Source organism: Neophocaena asiaeorientalis, unplaced genomic scaffold (genome assembly GCF_003031525.2).
Source record: "Neophocaena asiaeorientalis asiaeorientalis breed wild unplaced genomic scaffold, Neophocaena_asiaeorientalis_V1.1 scaffold473, whole genome shotgun sequence".
Lineage (NCBI taxonomy): Eukaryota > Metazoa > Chordata > Mammalia > Artiodactyla > Phocoenidae > Neophocaena > Neophocaena asiaeorientalis.
This window is the reverse complement of record NW_020174935.1, coordinates 1,063,296-1,078,102: the sequence shown is the minus strand read 5'-3', so window position 1 is coordinate 1,078,102 and position 14,807 is coordinate 1,063,296. Positions and strand designations below refer to the sequence as shown.

Here is a 14,807-nt window from a genome sequence, read left to right as displayed (position 1 = left end):
CTGCGTCGTTCCCTGTTCCCAGTAGTGCAGAGAGTAGGCATCCGTCCTGCCCAGCCTGGGCGGTTCCTTCCCAATCCCGCCACATAAAGGAGCAACGCCTCCGACTGAGAAAGCAGCTTAATCCCCTGTGGGCGGGTGTGGGGTGCTCTTATACACATGCCCCTCACTGCTCCCGCTTCCCCCTCCCACCCCCAACCAATTGGCAGAATCCTTCTCTAAAATGCACTTTAGGTGTGGATATAACAATGAAAAACCTTCAGCGGACATGCATGCCCCACCCGGGGAATGGACCCCTGGACCTCCCTCCATCCAGCTAGTCAGACAGTCCCTCCTCGTGTCCCTCAGCCCTCTACCTTTTCCCACTAGCCTTTCCTCCCTCTCAACCTTTCCGCTCGCGGTACTAACCTCGGCTCGGGTTTCCACACACAAGGGGGTGCTGGGGTGAGGTGCCAGGGGTCACAGCCTTTCTATTTTAACAATGAATCAGAACGTTGCCTGGAAGGTGGACGAAGACCACGCCCCTGCCGCTCTCGCATAGGCTCTTTCTAGGTGCTTCATTTACATGAAGACCTTGGGATTGGCCAACCCGAGGACAAGGGGCGGGGCGGAGGCGGGCGACGCCCAGACGCCTCAGAGTGCCAGACCCGCTGCACGCTCAGCCAGAGCAGCAGTGGCAGGGTTCCCAGGGGGTTCTTGAAAGGGCTGGCACTGGCGGTTCTGGCTCTTTTTAATCTCTCTCCCTTCGGTTCGTTCCCGCCACAGTCTCCTAGGCTGGCTTTGGCTCTGCGTCTCAATTTTCTTATCTGTAAAATGGAGGTGGCAGTAGTACCTGTGAGGATGAAATGAAATGCCCAGGGGTTTTCGACCATTTGCACATCCATTTGCACACTTCCACTGATGTGGAGCTCACTCACAAAATGCAAAGCTCCTTCTTTTCTAAGCTAACATTCTGCACTATGCCAGCTTCTATTCCAAAATCTTTACATCTATGAGGACGTAGTAACCTGAAGGATTAAGTACCAAGATCCTCATTTCACAGCAACTAGGATCAGATGAACTAATTCGCCAGTGTCACCCAGCTAGTAAGTGGCAGAGCCAAGACTAAAACCCTGGTGTGTCTGGACTCCACTGGCCAATACAGAGCATCCTCATTCACTAGTTCAGACATTCACAGGTACCTGGTACATGCCAGGCCTGTGCTGGGCACCAGGGATATGGTAACATGAATAAAACGTGGCTCCTTCTAAAAGGGGGAGCCCACTGACCAGGGGGAGAGACAGACCCCTGAACAGGTCATCCTGGCACAGGACGGAGTGGGTGAAAGCACACCTTCATAACAACGATAATGATTTTTCTGCCCAGTCCCAATTACCGTAAGCAATACAGGGAGCAGCGAGGCTCTAGCACTTGTAGTGAGGCCATGGGATCCTGAGACAGTTACTTGACCTCTCTGAGTCAGGGGGTGGGTGGGTGCTTGGTTTGAGTTTGAAACTCTGGGTATGGCCCCAGCTCTCTAGCCCCCACCAACCAGTAAAATCTGGGGCCAACTCAGCGTGGCACTCCTGACACTTCAATTCATTCAATACTTACAGAGCCCCTACTTTGTCTGTTGTGTGTGCTGAGGACACATCAGTGAACAAAAGAGCGAACCTCCTATTTTTGTGGCACTTACATTCTAGTGGAGACAAACAGATCAGATCCCAAACAAGATAAAGAAGCAATACATGGAGTATGTCGGCTGGTGATAGGTGCTAAGGAGAAAAATGAAGGGGTTGGGGGGTTGGAAGTGGCTGGTGTGGGGAGAGCATTATTTTTTTTTTTTGCGGTACGTGGGCCTCTCACCATTGTGGCCTCTCCCATTGCGGAGCACAGGCTCCGGACGCTCAGGCTCAGCGGCCATGGCTCACGGGCCCAGCCGCTCCGCGGCATGCGGGATCTTCCCGGACCGGGGCACGAACCCATGTGCCCTACATCGGCAGGCGGACTCAACCACTGCGCCACCAGGGAAGCCCAAGAGCATTACTTTTTAAATAAGGTGGTCAGGAAGTATTTACAGCTGGATCTCATATATATACACATATATATTTAGTCAATAAAACAATTCCAATGGCTCTATTTCTTACTTAACATTAAAAAAAGCCAAAAATAATTTGGAAAATGTTAAACATTAAAAAATAAATAAATAAGGTGGTCGGCGATGGCCTCTCTGAGATGGCGACCTTTAAGCAAAGACCTGGAGAAGACGTGGCAGTGAGCCTGCAGGTCCTGGGAAAAGCATTTCAGGCTGAGGGGAAAGAAGCAGTGAGGCTGGAGGGGAAAGAATAAGGAGGTGAGGGGGAGAGTCAGTGGGTGGGATTGGTGGGCTGTCCTGAGTGCTCTCCGCAGCTCTGGAGCTACCTGGTTGCATTCCTCCAGGGCAGGGAAAACAGTTGCGGTGGGGGGATCGGGGTTGGGCAGTAGCCAGGGTCCTGAAGGGGGCCTGTGAGCCAAGGGTGTGTTGGGACGAGTGAAGGGGTCTGTTGGAGGGAGCCCCCTCCTGTGGGCGACAGTGGTACCTTCATCCCTGTGATGGGAAGGGCAGCTACAACCCCATTGTACAGATGGGAAACTCAAGACTCAAGCAAGTTGCCCAAAACTACCCAGACCCTCGATGACAGTGCCTGGTCTGAAAACACACTCTTGAGTTCTGTGGGATGGCTCAGGGCATAATGGTGGCAGCCAGGGCAGCATCCCACTTGTCACCATTTAGCCCCAGCCTCCCATTCCCCTTTCTGCTCCCTGAAGAGTCTGTGCCTGCTCACCTCCACCCCTTGGCTCATGCCCTTCCCCTCGGCGCAGACATACCTCTTCAGAGATTTGGGGAAGCAGAACAGTAAGTGACAGTTCTAATCCCACTCTACCCCCCTGAGCCTCAGTTTCCTCACTGATCAAGCGGGAAGGGTCATCCCAGGCCTCCGGGCTCACAGGCCTGTTGGGGTGTCACATGGTCTGGGCAGGCAAGGTAGTGATGCAGGGGGCTGTGACCCAGTGGAGCAGGGGCTGGAAGGTATGAGTCTCTAAAGCGGTCGTCAGGGCTGGCTCCAGCCCAAAGCTACCTACCCTGTAAATTGGTGATCCAAAGCCTGCAGAAGCTGAAGCTGGAAATCTGAACTTTTATATAAAACCTCAAAAAAATTTTAAATATGGCTAAGTCAAATTGTTTTTAAACATTATGTGAGTCAAATCAAACTAATCCTCAGGACTTCTCTTTTATGCAGTGTCTCTGAAATGGTAAATCACAGATTTTCATCCTTTAGTTAAGGCTTAAATGCCCACCCCCTCCAGGAAGCCCTCCCTGGCTTCCCCAGCCTTAAGTGAGGGCTCACTCTGCCGGGCTCCTGTGCAAGACTCCCGTTGTTCCTGGGGTGTCTTTCACATTGTCGACCACGTGAGTGGCGCCCCCTGGAGGTAAGATCCTGGATCTCCGCCTCCCGTTTCTTTGGGTTTGTTCAGCTAGTCCGGCAGTGTTAATGTAGGTATCTAGGGTGTGACTTATTTCTTTGCGGAAGGACCCATGGCTTGGGTATATCTACCTTCTTGATCCTTCCCTGGAGATGTACATGCACCCAGCCAGAGATGACCCTCAGCTTAAATCCCAGGTCCAACTGAGAGACAGTGAGCAGTTAGAACTCAGCTAAAACAGTGTCCTGGAGGACATCAGGGTAGGGTTGGGGGCCATCTCAATGTGCCTCACCTGCAAAATGGGCTTAATGGAATTCCCTACCCTGTGGGGTTATGGTGAGAACTCAGTGAGTTGAACCAGGTAAAGAGTGACTGGTATACAGTGAGTGCTCAAAAAATGTTATCATCTCTCCTCCTCTCTGTCCCTATAGAAACAGCTCAGGGACTGTAAGTCCCTGGAGGGCACGGACCACCCTGTCTTGCTCACCAGTGTATCCCCAGTGCTAACCACCCAATACTGGTGCTTTACTAAGCACTTCCCTACCGGTGCTCAGTAAACACTTGAGAGAGCACGCGGTGCCTGCATGAGAGGAGCGTCTACCCAACCCTCCCCTGGATTATTGCTGGAGGGTCTTGGAGCTTCCAGTCCCCCTGGTGCACCCTGACGCTGCCACCAGGGAGATTTCTCTCAAATGAATCCCTGACTCTGACTCTCCCCAGGCTCAACCCCCACTCCCACATCGGAGGCTCCCGCTGCCCCAAGATAAGGGTCCAGATCCTTAGCTCAGTATCTGAGGCCCTTAAGGGTCTGGTCCCTGCCGGCCTCTGCAGCTTTCACCTCTCCTCTGACCACCCCTCCCCCACCTTTGCTCACCAAGGGCTCTCGGCCTGCCCATCCCCTCTCCCATCCACCTGGCCAAGCCATCTTCCAAGATTCCTTTCAATGTTGCCTCCTCTCTGTTCTGTGGCCCCTGGGCCTATACTTTATTGAACCGACCTCCAGGGTGATCTCTATGTGTCTGTCTCCCTCATGAGACCTGAGGATCATGTCTTATTATCTGTAACAGGGTAACTTTTGATGTAACTTAACCTGAGACTCAGTTTTCTCAACTGTCGAATGGAGCTAGTACCCACCTCACAGTGCTGTTGTTGAGTTAATGTCATAACTGGCACATTGGAGGTGCTTGGTAAATTTGTTTTCCATCCTCCTTCTTTTGGTTATTTGCCAATCATTATGGCTAAGGGGGAAGGGAGAGGGCAAAGCTCACTGGACAGGGAAGGTTTCAGCAAGGGCCCACGGGAGATGGTTGTGGCGATCAGGAGAAAAAACTAGATTCGGAAACTTGCAGACAGGAAAGAATGGCACTAGGGCCAAGAAAACCTCAAAAAGATTATTTCAAGGGTTACGTGGGAACACCTGTGAGGAGGGGGAATGGGTCCAGTGTAATCCAGCCAGGACTGGCCAAAAACCTACAGCGATTCAGGTCTTGTTTCAAGAGCAGAAACACAGAAATGACCGACACAACTTCCCATTCAGAAAGCTCAGGGCCTGGCTGGGGGGAAAGAGGTAACCAGGTTATAATACGTTCAGTGTTTAAAAGAAAGAAACGCAAAGTATCCCAGGAGCCCAGATGGAGAAATGACTGATTGCCAGGTATCAGGGGAGGTTTCCCAGAGGAGGCAGCTCAGAGCCGAGGTGAGAAAGGCGGAGGGCAGAGTGCAAACACCTAAAGGGCTTCTCTGGCATCTGGAGGAGGCAGATGTTTGCTCAGAACAGGACGGCTTTTCTTTTTTCTTTTTCTTTAATAACTATTTATTTGGCTGTGCCGGGTCTTAGTTGCGGCAAGTGGGATCTCTTAGTTTTGTTGCAGCGTTCAGGATCTATTTCCCCGACCAGGGATCGAACCGGGCCTCCTGCATTGGGAGCACGGAGTCCTAACCACCACTGGACCAACAACGAAGTCCCAGGAGGGCTTTTCTAAGATGGACCTGCTCACAAAAGAGCAGGCAGTGAGCCCTCCAAGCTCAGGATGAATTGGGAACCCCTCCCCAGAGTCCTCCACATAGCTAAAGGGAGGGCAACAGCTCAAGTCTAGGGAACATCAAGGTCAAGGGGTTTTTGGAGAGGAAGGAAGCTGAGGCTTAACATCAAATCCCTCCCCTCCTCAGTTTCAGGCGCTGGCGGGCAGCTCCACCCGGCCTGCTCACCTCAGCCCCCGGGGGAGAATCAGGCCACCCCAAAACGGATCCTACTAGGAGAGTTCTTTCCTCTACTGAGCAGACGCCTGGCTCCCAGTAACCATGGCCATTGCTCCTTGTTTTACTAGCACAGGCCTGACCCATCTGGGAAGTTCAGTGCGGTAACAGGAACATCTGGATGAGTGTCTGCTATGGCTTTAGTTCCACAGTTGGATCCCCTCTGGACAGCCCTTTACATATTTGGCTCCTGTGTGAGAATCTGCTGCTTGTACCCCAATACCAATTCTCCCGTTAGTAACGCAATCCCCAATTCTTAGTGAGTACAAGGTTTTCCAGAACAGACCACGGACCCCAGCCTTCCCTGCAACTGGGAGCTCCCTCTTCCTCCTGCCCTAAGCCTTTGCCGCCTGTCTAATAGCACAAGCATCAAGTGTTCCTAAAAGGAGGGCCCTGACCTTCATCCCTTCCTCCTTCCTGCAGCTGAGGGGCAGATATGATGGCTGAAGCTCAGGCAGCCATCTTGGACCACGAGGTGGAACCCATGTGTTGAAAATGGAAAAAACAAAAAGCTAAAAGCCTGCCATCTCCACTCCAGGCTAGCTACCTTCCATCTTTGTTAACCTGAGAATTCCTCTCTTACATAAGCCAGTTATTTTAAAATCTTGTTTCATATTATATGTAGCTAAATCTAATCTTCCCTGATTAACCTCCTAGAGGTCCCAAACCACAGGGCCCACAGGATGGGGAGTGACAGGAAGAATCCAGGTAGAACACAGAGAGAAAAGACAAGTTCTCCAGAGAGTTTTGACTCTATCACTTTCAATCTTAGGATTGGCAAAAATTACCATGATTCAATTTCCTTGGTCTGCTGGTTTCCGAGGGCACACGTGGGAGAAAGTGGATGAGAACTTAATACTAGTAAACATTTCAAATGTAGGTGTGAGTTGTAAAACATCCTATGTCATTGGGGGTGGAGAAGAGAGCCCGGCATGGTGTCTCAGCGGCAGCCACGCACACACGGAAGACAAACCTGGGAAAGTCAGCCGTGGGAAGAGGTTCATGCACGTGGTCTCCCTTCAACCTCCAGGCAGGCCTGCGAGATAGGTGTCTTATGACATCTCACACGTGGGGAAACAGTCCCAGTGAAGTCAGCAGTGAGGAGCTCACACTGGGCCAGCGGCTGAGCCAGGACTCAAACCCCAGCCCGGCTGTGTGTGCGAATTCCCCAGGCTCATCTCTGCTCCTGATCACAAGGGGCTGTGAGGGAGAGACTCACTGCCCCGGGGCAAGTACCAGAACCACCTGGACAGCTTGTACAAGCTCTGCCCTCTGCCCTGGATAGAGGCAGCCGAACGGGGCAAGTCGCCCCACCCCAAGCACGGGGAGGACAACAGGAAGGCAGCAGGGAGAGCAGGTGGAAGGAGCCAAGAAGCCAGGTGACCGGGCCTCCCAGCCACAAGCCCTGAGCTTCACATTCCCACGGCCAGGTGTGGCCTTCAGACCCGCAGCAGCCAGCACCAGACAGCGGGCTGATGGTGACAGGGGAGAACGCCTGCCCAGTGCAGGGCCAGGGCTGCTCCTGGCAGCCCTGCCACGGGGTGAGTGGAGGGGAAGGCCAGCTCTGCGGACCCCCGATCCCTGCTCCCCTCCTCCAGGAGCCCCCACGCCCCACGGCTGAGCAGAACCCGCGCTCCCCTCACACACACTCACTAGTCCATCAGCTGCACAGGGACCTAGAGCTCGTGTCTCGCTTTTGCAGTCCTAGTGTCAGGGCCCGACACAGCTCCACTAATCAGGGTGCAACCTGAAATTCCTGTGCCCTGGCCCAGAGTCACAGGAACCAGTCAGCACAAGTGGGGTCTGACAGTCTCCAGAACAGATGCTCCAGCTGTCCTCACTGGCACCACATCCACCTGAGGCAGCTGGACCTGGATTCTGCCACCAGCCCAGCTCGGTCAGGAGAAGAGCGGGGAGTGTGAGTGACGTGGGTCACTAACAGGCTGGTTTCCATCGGCTCTGAAGCCGCACCTGAAGGTCTCCCTGGAAGAAGTGTGAAAAAGCAGCAGGCCTCACCGAGCACCAGTCAGCCTCATGAGGGGCCTGCTCTGAAAGGGCCAGGCTTTCAGGCGAGTGGAGGTGTATTTTCTTTACAAGAGACTAATTGCTCCTTCTTTGTGGGGCTCTGTCTGGGAGCTGCTGGAAGCCTGGGGCAGCTGCCCAAGTTTGGGGGGGTGAGGAATACTCCGGGACTTCCCCGTCTCCACCCCTTCAACGTCAGCTAAGGAGGCCAACAGGGCCAAGGAGAAGGAAGAGGCAAAAGGTCCCAGCCAGGAAAAGGCAGAGCCCAGCTCTGCTCAGCCACCGGCCCGGGTCCCAGAGCCGCAGGGAGGCCCTGGCCTCTAGCAGTGGTGGCGCCGGCCTTCACCCAGGTTGGGGGCCCGGGCCTACCACTAACGTTTCGTGCCCACAGGGAGGACTGCTGGACAGTGAGGATGACCCACACCCCAGCAGCTCCCTCCACCCCAAACGCCTACCCTCGGCATGCGGCATGGGGGCCAGGGACAAACCGTCCACACGTGCACTTACTTTCACAAATGTAATCAAGGTTCAGTGGGGTACACATTTGGGAAAATGCCCCAAACATGGCCCTGGAGGCTCCTCCTGGCGGAGGCCAGCTCTCAGCCGCCTGCGTCGGCTGGAGTCTAAGCCCCAGGCCGGAGAGGTGCTGGCCTCCCAAGTTTGGGCTGGGGAGTCAGCGCCTGGGTGCAGGCTGGCTTACGGGACAGCCAAGCTGGGACAGGACAGGTCCTTGCAGCCGAGGCTGGGGCACGGCCTGGGTCTCAGGACTCACTCCCCGCTGTGCCGCGCTCGGCCTGTTAGCCGGCGGCGCTGGGTCTTACTGGTACGAGTGGCGCTTGGGGGCTTCTTGGTGGAATCCTGGGCCCGGCTGGGATGTTTCCTCTTGACCTTCTTGCGCCTGTGCGCATGCAGCGAGGCCGTGAGAGAGGAGATCCTGTGGGAGGGCGGAAGGCTGGTGAGGCTCGGGCCTCAGTCTACCCTGGGGAACAAGGTGCGGGTGGAAGTTTGGGCAGGGTGGTGACTGATGGCCCAGCTTATGGAGGGGAAATCAGGACAGGCCATGGACGCCATTCCAAAGGCAGCACGCTCTGTCCCCAGAGGGCCTGCCAGCTCCTCAGCTCACAGCAAGAAAGGCCCTTACCCCAGGCACTAGGGGTACCCAGGGTCAGACATTCTCAGGGGGTGGAGGTGGGGGGCAGTGAGGGAGACCACTTGACAAGCAGAGCAGAGGGCTGCCCAGGGCCCCACACGTGCCCCACACCACCCACCACAGGCGCCCTCACAACGCCAGCCACAGCAGCAGGCTCACAGGGGAGGACAGGCCAGGGCTTACCGCTGGGACAGCAGAGGGTCTCTGGACTTCCTGCGTAAGGCTCTGGTCGGCTTCTCCACGGATGATGCCCCCTCCTCAGACCTGTGCCCGGCCCCTTGCTAAAGAAGCACAGGAGAAGGACTGTCACAGGGAGCGGTGGATCGAGGGGCCTGAGCACCCTGAGTAGTTGCGGCTCTGTCGCGCGGGGGCATGACCTGCCGCCTCCCTCACCTGGGTTGGGGCTCAGAGAAGGCCATGGGCAGAAAAGCCACGTGTACCCTAAAGCAAGGATGACACGGGCAGAGCTGGATTCCAAAGTTCTCCACCACCACAGCCTACAGTGGACACACTCAAACACTCACAAATGAACGAACTCTAAGACGGAGACGAGACTGGTCTTCGCATCAGACCTTACAGAAGAATGAGCACCAAATACAAGGTGAGTGTGAGCTCAGAAAGGATGTGATAAAGGGGTGGCCCTCGAACTTAAGGACACCGTAACCCATGCTCGGGGCTGTGGTTTACCTGGTGACTGTACGTGCACACGCATATAAACCCCTACGCGACCCAAACACAAGTTTAACTGAAACAAACGTTTCATAAGACAGCACTTGCTGTGATGCTTTCTGATATTTTCAATGATATTGTGTTCCTTTTCTTTAAAAAAAAAAAATGCTGGTTGGAATTTGCTATGACTCCCACCCCACAGATCAGGGCACAGAGACATACTGTGCAGGGAGTGATCACTATCAACCGCTCTCTCGCGTGCTTCTAGTGGATCCACCACTTTTATCCTCCACAGTGACCCCACGAGGCAGCTGCTATCATCAGTGACCCCAAGGCAGTGGTGAAGAGAAGCAGACAAGGCAGAGAGACCTGCCCAGGTTCCCACAGCCACTAGTGGTGGAGCCGGCCCCTGAAGCCCCAGGCTCAGGGCTTTTGTCCAGGCCCTGGAGGGTGCCCCAGAGGAAAGAGCCCCTCACACTGGAATCCCATGACATGGACCCACACTTAGTGAGCCCCTGGCCAGCTAGGTTGCCCCTGTGTCCCCTCTTCCCTGGGGTCGCGAGGGAGACCCACCTCAGGCGGGGGCAGTCCGAGCAGCCGGGCCGCTGAGAAGTCCAGGTTGCTGATGGTGGTCACGGTGACCGTGTGGTTGAGGTGGTCGTACTGCACCGGCTCTGTCTTTGCTGTCACCAGCCGATCCAGTTTGAGGCTGGGGCACGGCCTGGGTCTCAGGACTCACTCCCCGCTGTGCCGCGCTCGGCCTGTTAGCCGGCGGCGCTGGGTCTTACTGGTACGAGTGGCGCTTGGGGGCTTCTTGGTGGAATCCTGGGCCCGGCTGGGATGTTTCCTCTTGACCTTCTTGCGCCTGTGCGCATGCAGCGAGGCCGTGAGAGAGGAGATCCTGTGGGAGGGCGGAAGGCTGGTGAGGCTCGGGCCTCAGTCTACCCTGGGGAACAAGGTGCGGGTGGAAGTTTGGGCAGGGTGGTGACTGATGGCCCAGCTTATGGAGGGGAAATCAGGACAGGCCATGGACGCCATTCCAAAGGCAGCACGCTCTGTCCCCAGAGGGCCTGCCAGCTCCTCAGCTCACAGCAAGAAAGGCCCTTACCCCAGGCACTAGGGGTACCCAGGGTCAGACATTCTCAGGGGGTGGAGGTGGGGGGCAGTGAGGGAGACCACTTGACAAGCAGAGCAGAGGGCTGCCCAGGGCCCCACACGTGCCCCACACCACCCACCACAGGCGCCCTCACAACGCCAGCCACAGCAGCAGGCTCACAGGGGAGGACAGGCCAGGGCTTACCGCTGGGACAGCAGAGGGTCTCTGGACTTCCTGCGTAAGGCTCTGGTCGGCTTCTCCACGGATGATGCCCCCTCCTCAGACCTGTGCCCGGCCCCTTGCTAAAGAAGCACAGGAGAAGGACTGTCACAGGGAGCGGTGGATCGAGGGGCCTGAGCACCCTGAGTAGTTGCGGCTCTGTCGCGCGGGGGCATGACCTGCCGCCTCCCTCACCTGGGTTGGGGCTCAGAGAAGGCCATGGGCAGAAAAGCCACGTGTACCCTAAAGCAAGGATGACACGGGCAGAGCTGGATTCCAAAGTTCTCCACCACCACAGCCTACAGTGGACACACTCAAACACTCACAAATGAACGAACTCTAAGACGGAGACGAGACTGGTCTTCGCATCAGACCTTACAGAAGAATGAGCACCAAATACAAGGTGAGTGTGAGCTCAGAAAGGATGTGATAAAGGGGTGGCCCTCGAACTTAAGGACACCGTAACCCATGCTCGGGGCTGTGGTTTACCTGGTGACTGTACGTGCACACGCATATAAACCCCTACGCGACCCAAACACAAGTTTAACTGAAACAAACGTTTCATAAGACAGCACTTGCTGTGATGCTTTCTGATATTTTCAATGATATTGTGTTCCTTTTCTTTAAAAAAAAAAAATGCTGGTTGGAATTTGCTATGACTCCCACCCCACAGATCAGGGCACAGAGACATACTGTGCAGGGAGTGATCACTATCAACCGCTCTCTCGCGTGCTTCTAGTGGATCCACCACTTTTATCCTCCACAGTGACCCCACGAGGCAGCTGCTATCATCAGTGACCCCAAGGCAGTGGTGAAGAGAAGCAGACAAGGCAGAGAGACCTGCCCAGGTTCCCACAGCCACTAGTGGTGGAGCCGGCCCCTGAAGCCCCAGGCTCAGGGCTTTTGTCCAGGCCCTGGAGGGTGCCCCAGAGGAAAGAGCCCCTCACACTGGAATCCCATGACATGGACCCACACTTAGTGAGCCCCTGGCCAGCTAGGTTGCCCCTGTGTCCCCTCTTCCCTGGGGTCGCGAGGGAGACCCACCTCAGGCGGGGGCAGTCCGAGCAGCCGGGCCGCTGAGAAGTCCAGGTTGCTGATGGTGGTCACGGTGACCGTGTGGTTGAGGTGGTCGTACTGCACCGGCTCTGTCTTTGCTGTCACCAGCCGATCCAGTTCGTCTGCCTCCTCTGTGCGAGTGGGCACAGAGCCAGGCCTCAGCCCCAGGGCACAAGTAAGCAGGCTCCAGCCACCGCCCCCTGCCCCCAGCCCTGGAGTGCAGTGGCCCCCCTGCTCTATCGGAGGGCATCCAGGAAGCCCCCAGCTCCAGAGCCTGGCCTGCAAATGCTGTAAATGACCCCCAACTCTTCCCTTCACGCTCCAGGGAGACCTCAGACCGCCTGGTCCCCACCAGGACAAAGTTGGAGCCACAAGAGGAGCTGCTGCTTCCCCTACCCCTCCACCCCCAGTCCCTCCAGGCCTCAGAAGCTGGCCTTTCTGCTCATGATCAGTTTACCAAGAGGTTTGGATCTCCTCCTGGTCTCTGATCCACTGACGTTTAGAGACAGCTGAGGACTACCCCTGGCTGCCAGGTCACCACCAAGATCCCTAAAGCAAGGGACGTCAGCTTCTGTGCAGCCCTCACACCCCTCCCCTCCCACCCACCAAGGCATAAATAAACTCAGCCTGTTGGCTATTCTCCAGGACAGGCCAAGGATGGGATTACCCAGCGCCTCCTCTCTCTCTGCCAGCATCTTCAAGTATTCCTGGTGGCGCTGAAACCAAAGGGAAGGGAGGATGGTGAGTATGGCCTCCCAGCCCAACCTCAGGCAGAGGTGCTGCTCACCTCCAGGGTGAGTAAGACCACGGCTTGAACAGAAAGGCCAGGAGATCTCACCCTAAACCTTCCCCAGGCCTGCCCACACCTCCCCTCATCCCTGCAGGTGCCCCTTTTCGGGCCATTGAGGCTGCAAGTCCCCTGGAAGTCAGAGACACTCTCCTGCCCTCTCCCTCTGCACCTCCTCCCGGAGCTTCTTCTGCTCCTCCTTGAGCCGCTTCTTGATCTCCTCAATGGCTGCCTTCTTCCGCTCCACCTTCCGCTTGTGGAAGCCTGTCAGGTACTCCCTACAGCAGAGGAGCAAGAAAGAAAGTCAGGATACAAGGAAAGAAGAGCTTGCTCCAGAAAGAGAAAAAAAAAGAAAACCTAACACTGCACTCACCATGTGCCAAGCACCATTCCAAAAATGTACGTTAACTCATGTAATCCTCACAGCAACCTGCGTAGTAGGTACACAACCCCATTTTACAGATGGGAGACACTGAGGCACAGAGAGGCAAGGTTACTTGCCCAAGGTCACAGAGAGTGTAAGATAGGGAAAGAGAGGGAGATGCTGCCTCTCTCCACTCACTACCCTCCAGGGCTCTCAGCTGCCAGCAACAGGGCCAGGTGGTGGGCACAGGCTGAGGGCCTCTGAACCTAGAACAGGTGAGGGTCCCTTCTTCTCTGGCAAACTCCATTACTCAGTGAATTAAGCCACTTCTAGTGGGGCTTTCAAGGCCACCCTCACCCAGACCTCCACGAACTCTCCATTGGACCAAGCCCCCATTTGCCCAGGACCCCGCCCTGGACTCATCTGTAAGTTGTGCTGATGCCACCCTGAGTTTCTTTTTATTATTTATTTATTTAATAAATAAATAATATTTATGTATTATTTTTGGCTGCTTCATTGCTGCGCGCGGCTTTCTCTAGTTGCGGCGAGTGGGGGCTACTTTGTTGCGGTGCATGGGCTTCTCATTGCAGTGGCTTCTCTTGTTGCTCAGCATGGGCTCTAGGCGCATGGGCTTCAGTAGTTGTGGCACACAGGCTCAGTAGTTGTGGCCTGCGGACTCCAGAGCGCAGGCTCAGTGGTTGTGGCTCACGGGCTTAGTTGCTCCACGGCATGTGGGATCTTCCCGGACCGGGGCTCGAACCCATGTCCTCTGTATTGGCAGGCGGATTCTTAACCACTGCGCCACCAGGGAAGTCCCACCCTGAGTTTCTTGATGCTTCTTCAGCATTTCCCTCCCTCCCCCTATCTGATCTCAGCCCCTCTCATCTCTCTAGAGCCTGCTGCACCATTCCCATCTGTTCCGGGGCCCAACGCTAGGCTTTTCACTGACCCACTACCATATACCCAGGTGGCACTCTGAGTGGGGGACATGTGATGGGCCGGACGCTAAGGCTTAGGGGTCCGACTCAGGGATCCCGAGGCCTGGCGCGCACACCCCGAAGGAGCTTAGTAATCGCCTGGCGAATAAATGAATTTAAGCCACTCGTTTCATTCACTCATCGTTCATCAAAAACAGCTGAGTCTGCTGCGTGCGGGGCCGCCGGGCTGGGCTAGGGAGGTCGAAGCCACCGCTCGGAGACCCGAGCTCCCCGCTCTCGGGCGGCGCGTATAGCAGCGCTAGACGGGCTGGGGAGCCGAAAAGAGAAGTAAGGGCGGGGCGGACGATTCCATTCCTCTGGGCTGGGGGCCCAGTGCGCCCGCTTCCTTCCGCGGGAGCTTCGCACCACGCCCAGAGGGCGGGACCGGAAGGGCCCTCCGCGTGAGCGTGTGCCGGCGGACCTAGCCTTAGCCTTGCCCGGCGGCCCGAAGAGGATACGGTCCAGCCTTGACACTCACCGCCGCTTCTCCTCGTCGAAGCTCAAAATGAGCCGCGGCCGCCGGCCGTCGCCATCTCGCCTCTTCTTCTTGTTGCGGCCCATAGCGGTGAAGCCTCGGCGGCGCCGCTCCCTCTCACCGGCACTTCCGGTGTAGCGTTTCCAGCCTCCCGGAAGTGCCCGCAGAGACGCCCCGCAGTTCCGCTCGCCAGGCCCCGCCTTTTAAAGGGGCCGCCCAGCCCGTCTCCCTGTCCCTCTCTTCTGCCTGTAACAGGCAAGATTCCTGCCCTCCCCCACCCCCCCCCCCCGCCCCC

General features: G+C 56.1%; 3 protein-coding genes across 3 annotated transcripts in view; all 3 read right to left on the bottom strand.

Moving 5' to 3' along the window:
- Positions 1 to 8,102, bottom strand: part of LOC112410791 (TRIO and F-actin-binding protein-like) — a 29,736-nt gene extending 21,634 nt beyond the window's left edge. The window contains exons 1-3 of the mRNA XM_024761549.1: positions 7,351 to 8,102; positions 6,671 to 6,733; positions 406 to 829 (exon numbers count right to left, since the gene is read on the bottom strand). The gene's annotated coding sequence lies outside the window, so the exon portion shown is untranslated. The remainder of the gene's footprint in view (positions 1 to 405; positions 830 to 6,670; positions 6,734 to 7,350) is intronic.
- A 120-nt stretch (positions 8,103 to 8,222) lies between these two features.
- Positions 8,223 to 10,261, bottom strand: LOC112410790 (nucleolar protein 12-like; the record flags this gene model as incomplete). The annotated part of the gene is made up of 3 exons (XM_024761548.1): positions 8,223 to 8,653; positions 9,053 to 9,150; positions 10,112 to 10,261. Coding segments are annotated over 3 exons (414 nt in total), but the record flags the coding sequence as incomplete, so codon positions are not given.
- On the bottom strand, positions 8,223 to 14,652 carry NOL12 (nucleolar protein 12). The gene is made up of 7 exons (XM_024761606.1): positions 14,516 to 14,652; positions 12,869 to 12,974; positions 12,577 to 12,625; positions 11,898 to 12,040; positions 10,839 to 10,936; positions 10,260 to 10,439; positions 8,223 to 8,473 (listed from the first exon to the last, which is right to left on the bottom strand). The coding sequence occupies exons 1-6, from the start codon at positions 14,596 to 14,598 to the stop codon at positions 10,274 to 10,276; spliced, it is 645 nt and encodes a 214-aa protein (XP_024617374.1). The 5' UTR covers positions 14,599 to 14,652; the 3' UTR covers positions 8,223 to 8,473; positions 10,260 to 10,273.
- Between the last annotated feature and the right edge of the window lie 155 nt (positions 14,653 to 14,807).